The sequence below is a fragment of the Chelonia mydas genome, chromosome 21 (genome assembly GCF_015237465.2).
Source record: "Chelonia mydas isolate rCheMyd1 chromosome 21, rCheMyd1.pri.v2, whole genome shotgun sequence".
In the NCBI taxonomy this organism is placed as follows: domain Eukaryota; kingdom Metazoa; phylum Chordata; order Testudines; family Cheloniidae; genus Chelonia; species Chelonia mydas.
Genome location: NC_051261.2, coordinates 636,534 through 659,518, shown reverse-complemented (window position 1 = coordinate 659,518; position 22,985 = coordinate 636,534). Strand labels below are relative to the sequence as shown.

The window sequence follows — 22,985 nt, the reverse complement described above, 5'->3', positions numbered from 1 at the left end:
AGACAGGTTTGAATCAAATACAACACATGGGTTATGGGCCTGAGTGGCAAGGAAGATGTTGCTGTTGTCTGCAGTTAATCAAAACTCCCATTGATTTCACTGGGATCATGATTTCAATCTGTGTCTAGAAGTTAGGCTACAAACTTTGGTCCTGATATATTGGCTATTGAGCAATGACGCTTATGTCATTATAACTGTTCCAGTGCATATAGCTAAAGCAGATAAACATTTAACAGAGGGGGATTTAAAAGATGTACAAAATATCTTCAGAATATTGTGACTGGAATATAGGGGGTGTCGCAGCTTCTGAGTAGTCAGGATCATTTGTAGACAGGTTCTTTTTTTACAGGAAAGTAGTGACTTGACACAAACACAGAATATTGTGTTCTATTCTAGTTTTTTTCCGTATGTATATTTTTTAACAGATATATTAGAAGGCAATGCACAGACCCTCTTATAACACAGACAACAGCTGTTTACCAGAGACTATTCTCTCTAAATACTGTAAAACTCTCTGTGTTAACCTTTGCCAGATATATTAATTACTTTTTTAGAACCATGTATGTGGGCTGTGACTCAAAATCAACTATTCCCCTGCAATCACTTAGTTTGTTGACAGTCAAAACCACCTATGGATATGGATATTAGTACTGATACATCTGTAGCTGCTTTGCAACAAAAAATTAATTCCTCCCTCTTAAATATAAGATGTGAAATCCTGGCCCTATTCGTTTTGCCATTGACTTTAATGGGGCCCAGATTTCACCCAGGGCTCCAAGTATCTGCTATTAATTACCATTTCATTTCAAAACAGCCAATTTCAAGTTTTGAGTGCTGCCATTTTTGTTCTGTTCAACAACAGTGGTACCTAAATTCAGAGACCATTTTAAAATGTGAACCTTAATTACTCACTGAGCTTGCTAGGGAACTAAGAATAGTGGTTGGCCCGTCTCTTTTATGACCCAGTTATAAATCAATGCATTTCAAAATTTTGCAGCAGTAAGATAAACCATGGATTTTAAATCTTAAACCTTTACTAATCATTTTCATGTTATTGCTATATCCCTGCATACCAGGAATGTGAATGCTTGCCTGCCTAGGTGAAAGGCTTAATCCAGTGTTGCAATGAGACTTCATATGAGAAATAAATTATATCTTCAGTATAACTGAGCATGTATAACCGAACATATACAAGTAGCATTATATTAATCAGTATATTGGGCATGAAACTGAAGCTGTGGGGAAGAGTGGCATACACAGAGTATGGAGCAGTAGACTGGGACTCAGGAGACCTGGGACTTATTCCTGCTCTGCCACAGTCCTGCTAAGTGACCTTGGGTGAGTCACTTCACCTCTCTGTGATTGTTTCCCCATCATTAAAATGGGGATAACAATACTTGCCTCCTTTGTGAAGTGCATTAAGGTCTATTGATTAAGAGCTAGTATAATTATTAATATTGTAATAAAATGCTACTTAAAAACAAATGTTACAACGAATTAAAGAGAGTGCTCTATACTACTGGCATTATTACTACATTATGAGTGTTGTGGTGGTGGCTGAAATCTATCAAAGGTTGGGGAAAGTCCTTTTTCATTTTCACCAGATAAAATTTCAAGTCTGAACTTCCCAGGTCTGGAGCCAAATGGTAAGTATTCAGCTTGAAGCTCATCATCTTCCAATACAGTCATATTGGGGTTATAAATCCTTGGTGCATCATATAGTCCTCCTGATATCATCAGTGTGTCGTCTGGAGTAGTGTATATGTCAGCTGTAAAATATTGAAAGCATTATTAAAGTACTCTGGGGAGAAATGTAGCATATTAAAGCAAATCACAAGGCCTAAAATCGATATATTCACATTGAACTACTATTTTGTGTATATGTGGATTGACTGTATATGTTAAAGTAAAAATGGAAACATAAAAAAGCGTCATTGTTCCATGCACTAATCCAGATAGCATAGGAGGCAAATGAAAAATAGCAAATGAAAAATTGGCGAATCTACTTCTTTATAATCTGTGTTTTGGTTTGTACATTCTTCAGGTAGTAAAGTGGTAGAAATTATCTGTTTCTAACAAATTGTGAAGCTGATCAGGATATTAATAAAATAACCTTTAATAAAAGAAGTAATAAAGTACCAGAAAACACTGAAAGAATGCCAGGTTGTTTTGGGTGAGTGGTATTAAAAAAGAGGGGGTATGATAAATGTAGAAGTACTTTGACAAATCTTCACATGTTTTAACAGGGAATATTTTCTCAGTCAAGACCTGAGTGAGAGACCACCCAGATGTGTCATTTTAATACAGGATTTTATTAAATCCTTAATTGCCAGCCAGTTGCCCTTTCAGTAGTCCATGAAAGATGTTATAGTAAGTACAAAAATATTACTATTATTACATGGAAATGCGGGTTTATTTGTATCCATTTAGTCAGGAAAATAGAATATTTTTAAAGGTTATAATTTATAATACTGAAGCATTTAACTATTGAAGCATTGATGCATTTTCCTGTGCATTTTTATTTAAGTTTTTAGACTAAATGCTTGGTTATCCCAGATCCGTGTTATCTGTCCAGTCCCATTCAATTCAAGAAAATTATATTATTCTACCATTATCTGCAAGAAGTATAATCAGCACAAGCATATCTCTAGCTGTCGTTTTCCCAATGCTTGTATGTATTAGCCATACAAAGAAATATTTGGATGATTCTCTGTCAATGGCTTTTTAATTCAAATTTATATTAGTGATTCTGTTGACATCAATTTATTAGGCATATTTGTGATTCACCTCCTTTAACTCAGCTAATTTATACCTGAAGTACATACACATTATACATTTGTTATACTACATTTTATTTTGTGAAGTTAATCCACCTAACCAGTTCTTGGGAGGATATAGCCTTTCAGAACCTGATCTCTAAAGCATCTCACCAACTAGAGATAGGCACAGTTTGAAAACGATAACCCCAGTGTACCTCCAGATACTAAATAATTACTTATTTTCAGTAAGTGACCCTAATTACCAATGCAAAATTCTGATAAAATGAATTACCAAATTTATTATCCAAAAATAAGTTGCTGGTGTTGTCTCATTTGCATTTGTCACCACTGCTATAGTCAGTAGAAGACAAAACAATGATACAAAACAAGGACTAGAGATAAAAAGAGTTTGTTCTGGGGACTGTCTCATTAATGCGTCCCTATAGTAAGCTAAACAAATAAATATTTTGGAAGATTTCCAGATTTATTTGTAGGATAGTGTGCCAGTACAAAGGATTCTTTGGCTTGTTACAATGTCATCAGCAGCTCTGAAAATTCTCTCTAGTTATACACTGTGGCAAGATTAACAAGCAGATTTTTGTCAAAACTGTCACTGGCTGTCTTTTCAGTTCCCACTTCATTTAAAGTTATGAAACTGTAAGCCTTCCATTAAAATGAAATATGCTCCAAGGGATGTAAGCCAAGATTCTGTAACAAAAGGCCCATGGTACCCATATGCTTTCTTGCTTTCATAAATGACAAATATTGTTTACTGCTGTGGAAGCACTGGTGCTAAAGTTGACATTGGGTGGGTGTGCGTATCATGCATTCTTTGGCCTTGTCTTTACTGCTAAAAAAGTTGTTTTACCTTGGGGTAACTAAAGCTACCTTGATATAAACACACAGTAAAAATGGGGCACTTTGGTTTTACTGCAAGATAAACTAGGTGAGGTCAATGCCAGATGGGGGTATACTGCTAACCTCTCTAGTTTATCTTGCAATAAAACTAAAGTGCCCTGTTTTTATTGTGGTTCCAGTCTGAATTTGGCTAGCTGTTTTAAGCAGCATCTAAAGATGCAGATACGTGCCTGATGGGTTTTTTTAAAGCCCCTAGGCACGTTAGGTGTCTAATACCTTTGGAAATCTGGCCCTCCGTGTTTAAGGATTTTTCATTGTTGCTATTTCATTTAACATAATTAATTTCATTTAAACAAAACAAACACATAAATAAATTTTAAGTATAATAATATATACTCTCGGTCAAATTCCAGTTTCAAAACCTGCCTGCCTAATTGTTGACAACAGTTCATAGAATATCAGGGTTGGAAGGGACCTCAGGAGGTCATCTAGTCCAACCCCCTGCTTAAAGCAGAGCCAATCCCCAATTTTTGCCCCAGATCCCTAAATGGCCCCCTCAAGGATTGAACTCACAACCCTGGGTTTAGCAGGCCAATGCTCAAACCACTGAGGTATCCCTCCCCCCACTTGTAATTGGAAAAGATGGTAAGTTCTCAGTTTCTGCCCAAAAGTCACATCTTCGGCAGGTGTAAATTGGTGTATTTCCACTGAAATATTTGGAACGATACTGCTTTACAACCACTGAAGATCTGGCACTTAGACCATTGTGTAACATTACTTTACACCAGTGGTTCTCAATCCGTGGCCTATGGGCTGCTTGCAGCCCAGTCAGCACATAGCTGCGGCCCGTGTGACACCCTCAGGGCCACACAGATAGTATATATATTGTGTGGATGAAGTCCGCATAACACATAGAGAGCTGCATATGTGCTCACAGTGGTAAATAGGTTGAGAACCACTGCTTTACAGTGTTAAAAAGTTACCACCTTCTTCCTCAGGGGTTGCTGCCTTTCATTACTGGGGGAAGTGGTTGCCTTGAATAAACAATTTGTAATGTGCACATATAGAATGCACGTTTGTTTATATGATACATCTTATTAAAAATATGCCAACCTGTTTCAGAAGAGGTGTCATATAGTGGGTGATGGGAATACTGAGCTCTTCTCTTCCTGTACTTATCAAGACTGCATATGACAATGGCTAGAACAGCAAATGTGAGGATGCTGCTGAAAATAATGATCAGAATGGCCTCTGAATTCCTTAGATGAATTCCTCCTGTTTCAATAAAATCATTTAGAAAGTTGTTCTTATTTCACAGCTACAAAAACAACAAATCTCAATCTTTAGGTTTCAGTATGGCAATACAGAAGGTTTTCATGTGCTAAGTATTAAAGAGACAGATTCAAATTCTAACCTCTCTGTTAAAAAACCTCCCTAAAATAGATTTGAACTGCCTTAACCTCCAAGCTGCCATGGGGCAACCTAACAGCAACACACCCAAGATGCTGTGTTTATTCAAATGAGTCTTGTAGTAAAGTCTGGTTATTTTATTATTATTGTGGTGAATTTTCAAAGTATATGTTTTAGTTTGGGTTTGACCCTCCCAGGTTTACTGTAAATATATGACAGCAGATCAAAGATATAGGACATGGTCAAAATTTATAAAATCAGGGTACATAAAGTTAGTCAACTAAATCCATACTTAGGTGCCTAAATTAAAATGACCTGATTTTCACAGGGGCTGAGGACCTGCAGCTTGCACTGAAGGCAATAGGAATTGTGGGTGGTGAGCCATCTGAAAATCAGGTCATTTTGATGTAAGGGCCTAAAAAGGATATAGTTATCTAACGTTAAGCCACCACACTTTAAAATGTTGGCTTACGTGATGATTTGTCTTTGTTATGTTGCTAGCATATATCCCCAATACCTGTTCCATCAACCTGTGCCTACTTTTCAGAAGGCATGGGTGGCCCTCTTTCTCATACTCTTTGACAGCTTGGCTCAGCATGTCTCTCTGTTTCTGTCCTTTCCTGTCTCTGCTTTCCACCTTCTCATCTTGAATTTTTTCTTTTCTGTGTAATTTTCAATCTTTGGTTTTCCACTAAAATTTTTTTTCCTTCCCCTCCCAGAAAGACTCCTTCTCCTCAAGTCCTCCACTCAACAGAAGTTACACACTTTTGGGCATCCAGTGATAGCTTTTGCAGCTGAACTGAGTTCACGGGAACAGAGAAGAGAAACTTTAGCTGATGGTCTGTTCCCAGGGCCTGGGGCCCTGAACACATAAGCTGAGGGGAGGGGGGAAAGGAATGTTGGTGCCCTGAAAGCAGCCAATACCTGATACTTGTTGACACATTTGTTGTGTGTACATGATGAACCCCAATGCCTGATGCCATTGCTTCTTTCCAACAGCTGGGTGCACACAGTGAACTAGTCTGACACCGCAGGTTAGGAAATGCTGCCATAGAATCTAATGACACTTACCTGAAGCCTGTGTTATAGGAACTGAATCCAAAGCTTTGCTAGTATGTAGTTGTGTGGCTGTAGAAGACTGAGCTGTTGGTTTCAATGTGACTGAGGACATTCTGGGATTAGAGTCTTTATCAGTTGCTTGATTAAAGGTTGAAACTGTAGGTGATGTCACAACAGTGTTGAATCTAATAGTAATATCTGAAGGGCTGCTATTGTCTGTGTTGGGGGGATGTAGAGTGCTTCGTGCAAAATGTGACAAAATTGTTAAAGCCAATGAACTAGTTATCTTTGCTGGCACAGTCATTGTATTCCAACTGGCATTTATATTCTGCACTGTGGTTGTATTAACTGCTTCTTTATCTGAAATGGTGGACATTACAATGCTTCTAGATATGGTTGTATTTCCAGATTCATTGGATGTTGCTTCTGTTTGCATGTCTTCGTTCACAGGGGGAGGTTGATCTGCAGCCTGAACAGAAAACTTCACTACTATATGACAAATCAAAAGGAGCTTGACATACGCAAGTTGTGTTCCATCCATTATGGCTTCTCACTCTTTCTGCTCAGCTGAAAATTTACCCTTCTCTGTGCAAATATACAAACAAACAAATCCATGAAGATAAGCAAAATAGATTAGCTTAGTACCTGTGGGCTAGTTCCTGCAGGAGTTTTGGGTGATGGCTGTGACAGTAGCTGGGCTTTATTACTTGGGATTTGAGGGCTTGCTTATCTACACAGGGACACTCAGGAAAGTAAATATGAATTAAGGTAGTAAAGTTAAAATGAATTAAGGTGTGAAGTTAAAGCAAATATTCTGCAATATTCACTTAAAATTTACAGTTTCTGCAAATGTTCTTGTCAGTAATATTCACTGTTACCAGTGAACTTATTTTCTAGATTTGCAGAAAACAAGCTGGGGGGGTGGAGGGGGGGAGGTTTGAAGGAAAACACAGCTGAAGCCAATTTTGTTACAAGTGTGAATGAATATTAGTGGAAAATTGTTTGCAGTACTCAGCTAGTTTCTGTGTTTACCATGAGTTCCTGTTAAAATATTTAAATGTCAATCACTGTAGTTTCTATTATCACCTATAAGCCTTTTTTTAAGCATGGAAAATTGGAATATTACCTATTATTGCAAAATTATTAGCTTGTTTTTATTGCCAGTATGCCAGTATTTTGGGATTTAGATATCAGTTGTTTGTTTTGGTTTTGTCAAACAATAGAATAAAGTAGAGTTGATACAGTACCTGACACAACACTACACATTGTAAGTCAAACCAACAAGTTGTCGTGATAACTGCAAAGAAACCCCAAATTTACAGACTCCAAGTGAAATATCAAACACTTTCGGAACTTAAAACTACAGTGCAAACCAAGCGTGTCCAAGTATTTCCGGATGAGTCGTAGCTGTGAGCTGACATTAATGACGCAGTTACATTCCACACACTTTGTATTCTGTGCTTTAATACTCAAAACAAGTGGAATTTTTAAATGCCATATGGAAATATCAAATCAGAACAAATTTTATCAAAATAATACTTTCAGAACTCACCTAACCTATGAAACACGGTGGCACTTGTACCTGCAGGTAGTTCTGAGTAACAGATACACTGTCGTAGCATGTTCCTGTTTATTCAGATTCTGGAATACACTCCGTTGAGGGCAGGGTGAAACACTGAGATGTCTCTATGGTAACCAGTGGAGTTGCAGTGGAGTTTTGCGATTAGTCAGAGATAACTGCGCTAGGGTTGGGTTCACCTGTTTATGAATCTAGCAAGGTCACATTACAGGGGTGTGTGTGTGTCATGCTAGTAGTTACCAATAACTTAATTTCACAATAGTTTTAAAAAGCAGCTTTTGCAGACCTAGAGACAATTTTAGACTCTTGTAAAGAATATATGTAGCAATCCCTTCAAATGTTTTCCCTAAGAAGTGGTGTAGGTGTTTAAATCTTCTTGCTAATAGCAATACCATTCTCTGATCAGAAATAGTGAGTTTTAGAAAACCTGTCAGACATGCACTATAGTTACAAAGGAGTACTTGTGGCACCTTAGAGACTAACAAATTTATTTGAGCATAAGCTTTTGTGAGCTACAGCTCACTTCATTGGATGCATTGAGCTGTAGCTCACGAAAGCTTATGCTCAGATAAATTTGTTAGTCTCTAAGGTGCCACAAGTACTCCTTTTCTTTTTGTGAATACAGACTAACACGGCTTCTACTCTGAAAGCTATAGTTACAGTAAAGGACAAATTAAACCCAGAACAAAGATAATACTCAATGCAACTTCTGAATACAAAAGGACTAAAAAAAAAAAAAAAAAATTAAGGTACAGGAGTTAAATGAAAGTAATAAAACAAGACCCAGGAAAAGTGAAGCTCCTTTATCCCTATACTCCAGGGGCTCTTTCCTTCCTGTGAGTGTCAGTATTCTACCCAATTCTTGACTGCCCATTTCTTCATCTGAAGCAGATTTCTCGGCTTTCTCTTTGTCTCTAATCGCCTGTGTCTTTGGATTCGCATTTCTTGGAGATCAACAGTAAAAATTCAGAATTGGGGAAGGATGTGAATTTGATGATCTGCAATGTCTTTTCCATCTTTCACTCCTATGTTACTCTGAAGACGATGTAGAGATGAAAATCCTGATTCTCATTTACATTAAAATCACTTTACACCATTGATAGCATGAAGGGGCTTTAAGATGGGAATAAATTATATTTAATATAAAAGAAAATCAATCTCAGAATCGTTAGGTGAGCTGGTGCTTGTAGGCCGGAAGTAAAAAGCAGATTTGACTGCATGTTCTCTTATTGGGCTAAGTTCTGCTGTCTCTGATCCTGAAGTCAAAGGAACAACTCTGGGTTTAGGACAGTGTCAGTGGTGGTAGGTTTTTCCCCAGAGTGATTGTCCTGTTTTCAAGACCTGTTTTCTTCCCTTTATCCATCTCATATGCTAGCTCTCTGGGAGAAACACAAGTTTATCACAGAGCATGAAGTCTTTTTGGGGGCAGGTTTCATCCATATATCTACCTTGGATTCGGGAACTAAATCAGCCCTTTTCATTCTGAAAAACTTTTCCTGCAAAAAGGCCACTGCTTTTGGCTCACTCTCTCACAGTAGCACTATTAATATCTTGGATGCAAAAGAAAAGGAAAAATGAACTTACCAGTAGAATCCCCTTCCTGATTTATGAGAACATCCCTTACCTGTGCTAGACTAAAGTACTAAATCTCCTCAAGCCTATTAACTGACTGAACGTAATAATTGTTTTGGCAACACTCACAGGTAGGTAAATCATTAACGTGCCATTTTGCATTCACAGTACAAGTGGAAAAGAGGACATTTTGTTTTCCCAGGTAGTTTAGGTCAAACTGTGGCACCTGAAAAGCAGTGGCAAAAAATCTTATCTGGGTAGATTTGGATAGATAAAGGGCTGACATGCTACAAAATGACTGGCAAATTTTGACTCTCACAATGTCCCTTGAAAACTCACATAACAGATTGTAATTAAAACAACTTGTGAACAGCAGTCCAGTTGAAACAAACACATGAAATCCAGAATGGCCAAAGCAAAACATATTTTGCTATGTTTGTTAACAACTACATTCAGCAAAGCAGGCTGAAGACAAGTTTGGAAAGTTACTTATTTTATAATAAAACCCAATTTGAATAAAAGTTGGTGTTTTTATTTTACAGAGACAATAATGTAAGTTTCCTACCATTATATTATTTTGTAGACAAAGTTTTTCAAATAAATGTTAGTATTTGCATTTCACTTCAGAATAGTTCATGGGGCATAGGTAACCTAAAAATGCAGCATGCCTAAATTGTCACAGAGGGAAAGGCATAGAGTGCTTCCAAAGCTCTAAGACACCCACTTTCCATTGTTCAACAGCTTGTTTTTTAGTTTGTTAAAAGGCAACAAAATTAAAGAGAAATTTGTTTACACATTGTACAAATAATTTGTAGAACGTAATGCCACAAGATGTCATTGAAACCAAGATCTTAGCAGGATAAAAAGGGATTAAACATTTATATGGATACAGAATACATCCACAGTTGCATTACACGGGTTAAGAACAGCCATACTGGGTCAGATCAATAGTCCATCTGGCACAGCATCCTGTCTTCTGACAGTGGCCAATGCCAGGTGCTTCAAAGGGAATGAGCAGAACAGGTAATCATCAAGTGATCCATCCTGTGTTGCACATTCCCAGCTTCTGGCAAACAGAGGCTAGGGACACTTCAGAGCATGGTTTTGCATCCTCGCCCATCCTGGCTAAAGGCCATTTATGGACCTAACCTCCCATGAATTTATCTAGTTCTTTTTTGAACCCTGTTATATTCTTGGCCTTCACAACATCCTCTGGCAAAGAGTTCCACAGCTTGACTTCTGCATTAGATATACTTTCTTTTGATTTACTAACGTGGATTAGGAAGAAGCTTCACCTATGGGCAGATTTCTCCCTAATTACCCACTAAGTGACAGGTTTCAGAGTAACAGCCGTGTTAGTCTGTATTCGCAAAAAGAAAAGGAGTACTTGTGGCACCTTAGAGACTAACCAATTTATTTGAGCATAAGCTTTCGTGAGCTACAGCTCACTTCATCGGATGCATACTGTGGAAAGTACAGAAGATCTTTTTATACATACAAACCATGAGTTCTTGCACATTGCTCTGTAACATTTGATGTTGGTCACTGTCAGAGATGGGACTGGAGTATATGGACCCCAGTCTGATCCAGTCTAGGAATTCTTGTGTTTCTAATCCATTGAAACATGTAGTTGCCCATTTTTAATAGATATAATTATATTCTCATTGTAAGGAATCAGCATAAATAATAAGGCTGAGTAGTGTAAGTATGAGATACTGACTAGACAGGGAGTTGGAAATTAATGAAAGTATCACTCAGGGACATCACAGATTAACAATTCTACAATAAAGAAATGTTATAATCTTAGGAGTCAAGAAACCTTTCTTAGGGGAATTTTGCTCCTTTTCATATTGTGATGGGGTATATGCCCCCCACAGTTAGTGAAATGGTTAATGGGGGTCTGCCAGGCTAATTAATCCATGTTGTTGCAACTGAAGCATGGGCCAGACCCAATTACAGATGAGTCCCAACTTTAGAATGAGTTAAGTGGTTAATATAAAGAGAGAAAGCATAGACTACTAGACGGAGGCTTCAGGGATAAATTCTGCAGTCATTCTTTACAAGATTCCCAGTTGTATCTGAAGGCAAGACAGCAGATAGAAGGGTAAGGGACAATCCTGGCCTCCAATACCTGTGTCTGCCTCTGATTTCTAGTTCTGAAAGAGAGATGAACATTCATTGGTACTTCCAGCTTGCCCTTCAGAAAGGGGTGTAGTGTCCTCTCCTCCCCAAACACATGTGCACACAAAATATTCAAAGATAGGACACATTCCACTGAAGTTCAATGGCTTTTATGAAGAGAGGGGGTCAAACTGCAAGTACCTTGAGATTAGTGCATAAGAGCAATAGAACTTCACAGACTCAGCCTTCTCTTAGGACAGATTCATGTGCAGCAAGAATGGTTTATTGATAGCAGATCTAAATACATACTAAAATTACAATTGTGATCAGTGATGAAAAGTTGGGTAGACAAGGCTAAAACCTCAGTTCCAGTCATTCTGGCTGCACACAGTGCTCTGTTCTGTATAAACAACAATACTTAAGCGGACTATGTTGTATTTTCAATATCTAAATGGAGATCGTTATCATATGCTATGCAACGAAGAGAGAGTATTAGTGTTGAAATCTTTGGTTGGTAAGGAAATACTGCAGCTAATCCTGGAAGCAGAGGAGCGGAACTGTGGTCTGTGAATCTTTGATTACAAAAGATTAGAGCTAGAAGGAAACATTAGAAGAGATTACTCTGAGAGCCTGCGATGGACAAATGGACTTTGAAAATTCATCAGCCACAAACATTTTAAATGTGAAAGCTAATGTGTCTATCTCTTTGCTAGGATCTTATTTCCCTTTGTCACTGGAGCTCTGCATTGGGATGATACTGGCAATGATTCCTGCACCATAACTGTGGTCCTGTTCCTAACATTTTTCTTCCGCTCAATCACCTAAACTATCCCAATACTTTGGGATCTAGCTGCCTTGTTCCTAAATGTTGGCTTTGTCTCCAATTCCAGTATTATCTGCAAACATGGAGATTTTTTAAATTCCAAAACCCAGAATCTCACATGTAGTAGTAAGAACAGATTTACTCACACAAATGTATGGGCTAGCCCACTCATAACACCTACAAAGTTTTCCATCATTGCCTCCTCTTGTTAAGCTAGCTTTCCATCTGCCTCCTTCCTCCCACTTGATATTCTCTTTCCTGACTCTATCTTGACATTAGGCATTGGTCTCTGTTGTAGATCCTTGTCAAATGATTCAGTGAATGCCAATGTATGTATAGAATGTCTCTGGCCTACCAGAATCTTTCTGACAATCCTGCATACCAAACCACATATTTTTACCCCTTATTTGGTTCCTTCCATTATGATCACCCATAACATTTCTTGTGTAGCAGCAGCACAGACGGCTTTCACTTCATGAAAATGTAGATTACTGATGTCAGAGAACTAATTGTTTTGGTTAGCAGAAAGGCTAGAGATAAATAATTCACTGTGTGACTGACTGTCACTGAATGCAGCTGAGAGCTCGAGGGCTGCAGTGGCACATTGAGAATCTGTATAACTGAGCAGGCACCAGGTCAACAGTGGGTCAGGAGGAGAAAGGGATCGATAGGAGTCTTAAGAGTGAACTCTGGATTCTACTGGACTATTCAGGGAGACACTTGCAAAAGCAGCCTTGTGAACTTAAGGAAATGTTCTTAGACCATAGTGGCAGGAATCAGCGAGACAGTCAGACAGGGACCTAGCTACAGTGAGAGGATCCCCAAGTTTAGACAGAGGCCCAGGGTGAAAGGGAGCTACACAGTCCAGTGCACAAGGGAAGGCTGCACACCATCAGTTTAATGGCTTATGTAAGTCACTGGAGAAAACAGCAGACTTATATCCTGTCTGATGAGGCCTCTGGTACCTCATCAGAGAGAGATTTGAGCCCAATGGTGGCAAGGTTGAAAAAGTCACTAGTCAGGACATTGAGTTGCAATGAACAAATGTACCACAGAAATACCACCAGGCATAGTGATGAATTATGCTCCACTGCCTTCATACACCATGCCAGATTCTGTGCAATGGCTCCCTGTAGCACTGAATTTATTCATGGAGTTCAAGCCCAAAAGGCCATTAGATTATCTAGTCTGTCTGCATAACACAGGGCAAAGAATTTCACCAAATTATCCCTGTATGGAGACCAATAACGTGTTTGGCATCCATTCTTGTTACAAAGACATCAAGAGACGAAGAATCCACCACTTTCCTTGGTAGTTTGTTCCAATGGTTAATCATTCTCCCAATTAAAAATGTATGCTTTATTTTTAATTTGAATGGTTCTGGCTTTAGCTTTGAGCCATCAAATCACCTCCATACTCCTACTCACTGCTCCCTGTTTCTACATCCAAGGGTTGCATTAGATTTTTTTTGCCACAGTGTCAAACTGAGAACTTAGGTTGCATTGTTTGTCCACTGTGTCTCCTTTTCAGAGTCACTGCTTTCCAGGAACAGTCCTCCAGTCTGTAGGAGACATTTGTTCCTAGATTTCTGACTTTGCATCTGGCTATATTAAAACACATTTGTTTGAAAGGGACCAACTTTCCAAGTGATCCAGATCACGCTGTGTGACTGCCCTGTCTTCATCATTATTTGCCATTCCACCAATTTTTGTGTTATCTGCAAATTTTATCAGTAATGGTTCTTTTTACTTTTACTTCCAGATCATTGATGAAACTGTAGAAAGCAGTAGGCTTAGACAAATCCATTTGGAACCTCTCTAGAAACACCCTCCATTTGATGGCGATACCCAACTGACGACTGCTGTTAGTGTTGCTAATGCTGCTGTTCTTGGAGAATCTGTGCGTTCTGCACCAGCATAGATTATTGATTCAGCACACCTCAGGTTACTCTTAAAGAAGGACTGTAGGCTCGGTTCAGTGGCGAAGGCTCAGCAAAGGTTTATTGTCAACAAGGCACAGTATCAGAGCCCCACGTACCAAGCTGCAGGTTCGCTAACGAATGGATGCGAGTGACAAGGTAGCTGCTTAATCCATGTAATATTGTCCCCGAGGACAATACAAAACTGCCCCTCCTGTGACTTCTCCTTTTATACAATGATACAAACAAGTTACATATTACACTCCAGATGTTATTAGTTACTATCCTTGCACTTGTACCTTTATAGTTCAAACAAAACATCCTCATCCATTATTCTGTCATTACCTCCTTATTTTATGTGGCGTCTGTGTATTCCTGTACCATTCTCTTTAAGAATGTGTTTATGTAGTTACTTGAAAGGTATGTGTGTTCCCGTATCATCCTCTCAAAAATGTGTTTACATTGCTAGCTAATACCTAGTGTTACTATTCTTGCAAGACTTACTTTGGTTCACACTTTTAGGTACACCAAGGGTTCCTGAAAGGCCTACAACTACGACTATTTGGGATTGTTCAATTAGTTCTTAATTCAGTTAACATTTGCTTTACTGATACTGTATAGTGCTAATTTGTTAATCAGAATGTAGAAGGGATTTTATGCTACCCTTAGCTGTATGTTTATGACAACCTCAGAGTTATAAACTGACTGATCAACTATTTGGAACCGGAAGTATGCAATCAGGCAGCAGCAGAGACACCCCCCCCCCACCCCCACCCCCCCCAAAAAAAAGAAAGAAAGAAAGCAAATACTGTGTTGAGCAGTACTGTGTTAAATGTAAACTATTACAAAAATAAAGGAGAAGTTTAAAAAAAAAATTTGGCAAGGTAAGGAAACTGTTTCTGTGCTTGTTTCGTTTAAATTAAGATGGTTAAAAGCAGCATTTTTTTTCTTGAGAGTAGAGTATCAAAGCTATATTTAGTCCATGTTCAGTTGCAAATTTGAAAGAACAACCATAATGTTTTGTTCAGAGTTATGAACAGCCTGTATTCCTGAGGTGTTTGTAACTCTGAGATTCTACTGTACCTTTATCGACCAAATGCATAATCTCATAAAAAAATGAGGTCAAACAAACCTGATTTGATCTATTTTCCCTAAAATCATATTGACTGCGATTAACTAGATTCCCATCCTTTAATTCTTTATTGATCAAATCTTGAATCAGCTTTTCCATTATTTTTTCCCAGGATTGCTGTGAAGCCAGCCAGGTTACTGCTTACCTGGATCCTCTTGTTTGGCCTTTATAGTACTGCTACAACATTAGCATTCTTCCAGTTTTTTGGAATTTCCCCAGTATTCCAAGATTTATTTAAAAATTAACTTTAGCGGGCCAGAGATCTTCTCAGCCAACACTTTTGGGACTCTTGGGTACAAGTTATCGAGGCCTGCTGATTTAAAAATATTTATCCCTAATACATGCTGTTTAACTATCTCCTCAGTTACTAATGGACTGGAAAGTACTCAATCCTCCATATATGATACCAGTACATCATCCTTCTTTCCAAATACAGAACAGAAATATTTATTGACTACTTCTGTCTTTTCTGCATTGCTATTAACAAATGTACTGTCTCCATCTAGGAATGGGTCTACGCCATTGTTAGGATTTCTTTTGTTCCATACTAAAAAAACTCCTCCGTGTTGTCCTTGGCCCTGTCAGCAAGGGATTTTTCCCTGATTTCATTAGTTTCCTCTATCTATTTTCTGCACTTTATTACTTCCAATTTAAATTGATTGCTACTTGATTTCCCTTTTTTCCATTTGTTTATATATTTTTAATTGAGTCTTTATTTCCCCTCTAAACCAGGATGGGCTTTTAACCCAAGTTTTCCTCTTTGGTGACTGTAGAATTGTGGCTCTTTTGGACACGTAATGAACTCTTCTTAAGCAACTACCAATTTTCATTCATATTTTTGTGTCTAAAGGTTTTCTCCCAGTAAGTTTCACTCATATATTCTTCAGCTTTGGAAAATTACCCCTTTTGAAGTGCTTAGTGTATACCTTTCTGGCTGGGTGTGTCCTCTGTTTGCTCATGCTAAATATAAACAGTATGTAATATGGTGATGGCACATTAATTCCTTATCCACTGGGTTCCTCATGTCAGGACCAACAGATACAAGCACAACCCCAACAGCCTGGGGTCCTATATGTAAAGGACTTTGAGATCTGTGGGTGAAAGGCACTAGTTGTTCCCCAACTGCACCCTTTGCAGGTATTCTGGGAAGGTGACGTGTCAGATGCCAGTGCTTTGACTTATGCAGGACTGGAAGAGGGACTCTGGATATGACAGGTGTCTATGCAGTTTTTGCATCTCACTGGATTTTATCTCCCCCTTACCACATTTTGGAGGAAGTATGTTTTCTCTTGCATTGACCTTTTCTATCCTTTCTGGATCTCAATAGAAACTCCAGTCTCCTTGGGCATGCTTGTAAATATTAGATTTTCTCAGGCAGGAACTTATTCCCTGAGACTAGTTTTATGCACATACACTCACCTGTGTAAAATATATGTACACACACAAACAGTATATCTAGTTACATTTTAATTATATCAGGACAAGAAAGAGTTAAATAGTAATAGTAGCAAAATATCAGTATTATAATTTTACTGCTGAGGCAGCATGGGCAGATGTTACCGAGAGTACAATTAATCTACACTCATACCCTTAAGCCAGAAAGAGTCATACCTAATTCCTGGCAGGTTATATAAAGAAACCCATTATTAGAGACCCTGAGAAATGAGGTGGGAGGAGTAAAATGTGTTTTTTCTGACATTATGGTATCACTGAAGGACTACCGCAGAACAAACGAGACACGTACTGCAGTCTGAAGTCATGGCAGTGAGGCAACCTAATGTGCCAGCGAGTGGAGTAGCTTGGCACTAGTCTGGGCTAACTGGATTCCTCCTGCCCAAATAACTATGTGCTCACCAAAGTCAAGTTAATCTTAATTGTATTGTATTTCTCATGTCCATGTAAATGGAGAACGGGGCTGTTGCTATGTGACATGTTTTGGATCAGATTCATGAAAACTTAACAGCAGCTAGTGGTTACTGAGGATGTGTCTGGGATGCTAACAGTGGAGTAAGAACCAGAAAAGCTCAAAGGACAAAATAAATGAGATGGGAAGGCAAGTTGGCTCCTGATGAAGCAGGAGAGGGCAACAGCCCTACTATAAATGAGAATGCACACGTTTCATCGAGGCCAACTCACATGCAGCCACGCAACCCCCTTAGCCACCCAGAGTGCTTCCTCAGTATCTGTCCACTCTCCACTGGGACCTGAGCACTCCCATTTCTAGACATTCTCCAGACATAGATATTCAATATGGTGCTTCTAGCCATGCTGCATATAGCTGTTTCTAGAGACTTGATTCCCATTGGATATGACTAATTTTGAGTCAATTGTTGCCATCAATCTTTTGCAAAATAGGTTCAATTCCCAAATCATTTCTATATCTGCTTGTGTGGGTAGATGAAAACTCCTCTTCCCATGTGAAATGGTGGAGTGACTGAGGGAATTTTTTCAAATTAGCTACAGTTTGAATCTTATTCATTTTGGACTAGATTCACAAAAGGACTTAGGCCTCTAACTGCCATTTTAGGCACCTGTATTCCAGAATGAAGCCCCACTGGGATTCACAACCCCATAATCTGCCACTGAAGCCAGTAGGTGTCACAACTTGCTTGGCACCTAAATTTTTGCAGTAAGCATTCTCTGTGTGCCTACATTTCTGCATGTGCGCTGCAGCCCTACCCCAGACCTCTGGATACCTAAGCCCCAGAACGATGCATGAGCTGGGGGAATTTAGGCATTCCTCTGCCAAAGTTGCCTGTGGGGATTGATCCACCAAGTGTGGTCATAGCTCATCTACTAAATTGGATCTCTATAGGGGATGCAAAATGGCCGGGTGGCAGAGAGGACCTCCCTCATAACTTTCAGCTCGCTGGTTAGAGTAGTCAACTGGGATGTTGTGAGATACATCGTCCCTCCTCCCCTCCCCATTCAAGTCCCCCCTCTACTGGAGAGAGAGACGAGATTTGAACAGGGTTGTACTACATTTCAGGTGAGTGCCTACACACTGAGCAAGGGGATATTCTGATGTGGGTCTCCATCAGTCTCTGCTGTTGAAGCTGTTCCATTGTAAAGAAATAATTTTAAAAAGTAGTTGGAGCAGGGAGATTGGATCCTGAGTCTCCCAAGTAGTGCTCTAACCATCAGGATAGAGAGTCACTCTCATGCTTGAGATCTTTCTTGCTCTGGTCCAGTGAGTCATTATTTATTTACAGTGGAACAGCTTCAACAGGACAGACTGAGGGAACCACATATTTCAGAATGTCCCATATATAGCCCAGTGAGTGGGGCACTCATCTGACAGATGGCAGATCTTTTCTCACCTCAGGTGGAGATGGGGCTTGAGCTGGAAGTCTTCCACATCCCAGGTGAATACCCTAACCACTTGCTAAAAGTTATGAGGGAGCATCTACTTGCAAAAATGGTGTAGTCACCTAACCACAAGAGAGAGTTTGCAACTGAAAATCCCAAGCAAAGCAAGGTGCTGAACTTCCTGAGTGGAGCAGAGCTTAGGACACCCCCCTCTTCTTGGAATCTCCCATTGGCTAGTTGAGATGGGGAACTGCCTAGCATGCTGGCTTTTGCAAATCCCGTTCTGGGATGCCTGTCTCTCCCCATTCATTGTACAGGGAGCCCCAGTGCCTGACTTCGACTTCATTAATCCCAGTGATTTTCTAGGCACCTGAAAGTTAGGCATGGTGCCACTCAGCATCTCCACATCTAAGTTCCTTTGTGAATCTAGCCCTTTCTGTGCATTCTACTGCCTCTTTGTTATATCTATCTGGTTTCTGGTCACATTGCATCCAGTGGGAGCCAGAGTTAAGTCCTTCCCCAAAATAAACAATTAGGGGAAAATAACCATCTGTAATTCCTATAGGAGCTCTCAGTTCTAAGCACCCAGGTTGGCTATATGTCCATGGTAGCCTTTTTGTCATGATGTTACTGTCCTGTGTAGTCACTAAACTCATCAATAAAAGCTTTTTTAAAGCAACACTTGGTTTAAAAGGCTGAGAGGAAAATGAGTGTTAAAGTAATTAGATTTCCAGTCCCAGTTTCCATGTGAGGATATAAATGGAACATTTGTTCCAATTACATTTGCTTTATAGTTCAGTATGAATTTTCAATAGATAGGTTTGAGATAAGAAAGCAGCAATTCAAATGCAATTATATAAACAGTACGCTCAGCCTGGTATTAGCTTGGAGAGTATAAAGCACAGTGAGGGCTTGTGCTGGGTCACAGCCTCTCCAACTCCACAATGCAGACACAGGCTACTGTATTGAGGAAAGATTCAGCTGCCAACAGGTTGGTCTTTGCAGGTTCAGCATTGTTGCAGCTACGGGGTGTTGTAAACTGGACAACATAATGGCTTTGGCTGGGGAAACTAGAGGCTGAGAGAGTTCAGAGGATGATGTCCATAAATGTGTAGACACTGTCAGTTTAACTTTGTACTTTGGAGGCTGTTGAGCAGACCCTGGAGCTAATCAGAGCTTCATTCTAGGGATCCCTCAGCATGTATGCGAAAGGTCAGCAGAGCTGGTAGATGGTTGATTGATTTGAACTCTTTACTGATGTTCTGTCATTTGTTGTCATTTACTAGAATGTTACTTAATTACTGGCAGTGTGCATATCTCACCAGCTCCAGTCAATGGGCCTCTAATTAAAACAGCCAGTTGGAGCGTCAGAAGTGTGATTATGTAGTCTGTCTACACAGCCATTTCTTTTCATTTTTTCACCATTTTATAGGACTTGCTTTCTTTAAAGCCAATGGAATGGTTTTGGGTTTGAACTCTAGCACTCATTGTTTCTTTCATTTGTCACATTTCTTAGATCCTTTAGTAGGGAGGGTTGGGGATACTTCCTGCTATTTTATTGTGTCAGCATTTTAGGACTCATTAACAGAAAGTTCCGTGTAATGGGATTTAATAGGAGGAAGTGAACATGAGATTTGTCTCATTGTTCCACGTTTTGGCACCCTGCCTCTGGCAGCAGTCAGTACTATTTCAGATAAAGGACTGAGGGTAGTGGAACTTTGTCAGGTTCTTGTTAGACATAATTTCATTGTCTTTCACTTTTGGGAATAATATAACTGGTTCCCCAGTGACTGCTTTTCAGAACATGGCAGAAGGCCACATCTAATGCTTTCTCCTTTGATATTTTGTCTTTTCATCTAGCATGAGTCCCATCTTTCTGATGTCCCTTCTCTTTGGCCTGACTTTTGGGCAAGCAATGTCTTTTTGTGCTCCCATTGAGTATATCATCCACGTGGAGAAGAGAGAATGTGCCTACTGCCTGGCCATCAACACAACCATCTGTGCTGGATTCTGCATGACACGGGTACCAGGCACTATTCTGTTCTAGGCGGGTGCTTCTATTGTGCCCACTGCTGTGGTATGAACATCTGAGCTCACTCATTAATTCCTCTAGAAAATCAGCGGGTCAAACTATTAATTTCTTACATTATTTACAATAGATAGAAAACCACACACTTGCCACATTTGGCAAATCATTCAGACACAGAGGCGATGCAGGGAGGTGGGAGAAGCCATCTGATGGATCTGGTGCCTATAGCAAAAATGTTGTAGTAGAAGATTGGCAGCTGCCGCTCACATTGCAATGGCTTTTTCTCCTATGAATTTGTGGGTTAGGATGGAAAAGAGGTTCTTCTCCCATTTAATGAGGGACAGAATATTTTTTAGATTACTAAGTGAATTGTTTCAGTAACTTCTGCCTCATCATGTGTGCAGCTGGTAAGTCAATGCACTGATCACAGTGATGGCAGTACAGTGTGGGGAGAGAGGTGTCTCTCACACATAGGCAGGTCCCATGCTACCCTTAGAGCCAGCACCTAAAATTCCACCCTTAAACCAATAGGCAGCCAGTGCAGGTCACGGAGCTCTGGTGTCACGTGTGGGTTACCTCAGCCAGGCAGCAGGTGCAGCATAATGTGGAAGTCTTTATAGAGATGTGGAGACTATTCACATGCAGATTTTCAGAGAGAGATCTCAGTAGAACTACACTAGAAATGCAGCCATTACAGTCTGCAGGGAAAGATGCCTGCCTTCTGAACACAATCAGAATGACTCAGGGGGGTCTTAAGTCACTGGGTCACTTGTGTATCCTTCAGTAAAACAGAATAACATCTCTCTTTTTTTTTTGTAGGACAGCAATGGTAAGAAGCTACTCCTCAAAAGTGCCCTGTCCCAGAATGTGTGCACATATAAAGACATGGTGTACAGAACAGTGGTACTCCCTGGCTGCCCACGACACACTGTCTCCTATTACTCTTACCCAGTGGCGACGAACTGCAAGTGTGGTAAATGTAACACTGATTACAGTGACTGCATTCATGAGACAGTCAGGACAGACTATTGCACTAAACCACAGAAGCCCTATAATGTGTGAGCTTATTACTGAATGAGGTAGAAATGTACCTTCTGCCCCACAGTTAGCTAGTGGCTATCTATAACTGAGTCATAAATAAAATTGTATTTCACAACAAATCTGCAAGTTGGTCTGTAGAATTCTTTAATCTAAAGAAATCCGAGCAAATTTACTGTTGTATCACCCTGCTAGGACAAAGCAACTACAACATTGGAGGGCACTCGTGGAAGTGAAGGGAGGCAAAAAGGATAAAAATAATTGGTATGCAGGGAGGAGTTAGGCATTGCCCTGGCTTATTGGATGATGATCTAAGATGTGGTGATCTGCTGCTTTGTCATCTCCAGGCTCAATACCTGATTGTGATTATTTATTTTAGATCTGTTCCTTGACCCTTGGTGCCTTCTAGATTGGGTCACTGCAGTGTACTCATTTCCTCTTTGCTCTCAGGTGCTGACATCCATGTACACAGTTTAATACTGTCTGTCTGAGAGATGCCTCTCCCCATGAGTAGTGTCCTTGGGTGCGCAAACTATATGTCTGTGGCTTTAAACATCTGGTTGGGAATTCCAGAATCAAGGACTTTGCACTGAGAAACCCCCTTCCCCACTTGACTGAAGGAGCCTGCGTTTGTTGAGCTTTATGGCTTATCTGTAACTTATGTGGAAGGGTAAAGGGAGTGGGGGCAAGCTGAACCTTCTGTCTGAATTTTGTTTGTAAAGATTATATGAAATGTGGTTTGGACATATTGGGCACATTTGGTCACTTTAAAAAAAATAAAATAGGTGGCACATGGTCCTCTCCCAATGTACATTAAGTGAAATTTTCACATGCCCTGCTCCTCAATTTGGGGGCTACACCCACTCTGTGCACAGTAAGTGGCAGCCTTCTCTTAGGTGCTGAGCAGGCATGGGTGAAGAGTCTGTGCCCACTTGTAGGGAAATAAGAGTAGGTGAATGAATGAATTTTTGCCTCACTATGAACCCCTGCAGATGTGAAACAGCAACAGGTGGCTCAATGGTAAGCTATAAATAAAACAGACCAAACACACAGTGGCAGGGCGAGGTAGTTTCTAGGAGGTGGTTCACAGCAGGGGAAAAAAGCTGCAGAACCCACTTATAGAATTTTACAACCCTAGCATTCACATGTCTATTTTATTAACAGAATTGCAGAAGTCAGAGATGGAAGAGGGCCATTCAGTCCCTTCTCGCCTCTGCCCAAGTCAGTCTCACTCCACTTATCCAAAGACTGCATGGGGGCCATGCAGGGCTGCAGCAAAGAAAAAATATGCCTCACTAATACTGAAGGATCACTAGCTTTTACTGCAAGGTGGTATGGCAGGCACAGGGTCTGGATGGTTTCTACAAAGTTGCCATTA

General features: G+C 39.9%; 2 protein-coding genes and 1 long non-coding RNA gene across 5 annotated transcripts; 2 read left to right on the top strand and 1 right to left on the bottom strand.

Annotated features, from left to right (window-relative positions):
• Positions 1-1,000: 1,000 nt before the first annotated feature.
• LOC114020943 lies at positions 1,001-9,443 on the bottom strand. 3 transcript variants are annotated; one of them, XM_043533370.1, is made up of 4 exons: positions 9,250-9,443; positions 6,099-6,671; positions 4,731-4,892; positions 1,001-1,769 (listed from the first exon to the last, which is right to left on the bottom strand). In XM_043533370.1, exons 2-4 carry the CDS (start codon positions 6,625-6,627, stop codon positions 1,537-1,539), a joined length of 924 nt encoding a protein of 307 aa, XP_043389305.1. In that variant the 5' UTR covers positions 6,628-6,671; positions 9,250-9,443; the 3' UTR covers positions 1,001-1,536. The 3 variants fall into 3 exon arrangements, with proteins under 3 accessions (XP_043389305.1, XP_027684326.1, XP_027684327.1); XM_027828525.3 differs by lacking the exon at positions 9,250-9,443 and adding an exon at positions 7,639-9,235; XM_027828526.3 differs by lacking the exons at positions 4,731-4,892; positions 9,250-9,443 and adding an exon at positions 7,639-9,235.
• LOC122463433 lies at positions 1,782-13,992 on the top strand. The gene is made up of 3 exons (XR_006286804.1): positions 1,782-2,370; positions 5,747-5,866; positions 13,943-13,992. It is a non-coding gene; the product is annotated as an uncharacterized LOC122463433 (long non-coding RNA).
• Positions 13,993-19,247: 5,255 nt separating this feature from the next.
• On the top strand, positions 19,248-21,717 carry TSHB (thyroid stimulating hormone subunit beta). Its single transcript, XM_007066210.3, has 3 exons — positions 19,248-19,531; positions 20,401-20,563; positions 21,389-21,717. The coding sequence occupies exons 1-3, from the start codon at positions 19,485-19,487 to the stop codon at positions 21,629-21,631; spliced, it is 453 nt and encodes a 150-aa protein (XP_007066272.1). The 5' UTR covers positions 19,248-19,484; the 3' UTR covers positions 21,632-21,717.
• Positions 21,718-22,985: the final 1,268 nt, after the last annotated feature.

Coding starts and splice junctions, on each gene's coding strand:
- LOC114020943 (XM_043533370.1), bottom strand. CDS start 6,627: ATGGATGGAACACAACTTGCGTATGTCAAGCTCCTTTTGATTTGTCAT. Junction 4,893..6,098: donor TCCTATAACACAGGCTTCAG/GTAAGTGTCATT, acceptor TTATTGAAACAG/GAGGAATTCATCTAAGGAAT. Junction 1,770..4,730: donor TGACACCTCTTCTGAAACAG/GTTGGCATATTT, acceptor AATATTTTACAG/CTGACATATACACTACTCCA.
- TSHB (XM_007066210.3), top strand. CDS start 19,485: ATGCAGACACAGGCTACTGTATTGAGGAAAGATTCAGCTGCCAACAG. Junction 19,532..20,400: donor AAAGATTCAGCTGCCAACAG/GTTGGTCTTTGC, acceptor CTTTTCATCTAG/CATGAGTCCCATCTTTCTGA. Junction 20,564..21,388: donor CTGGATTCTGCATGACACGG/GTACCAGGCACT, acceptor TTTTTTTTGTAG/GACAGCAATGGTAAGAAGCT.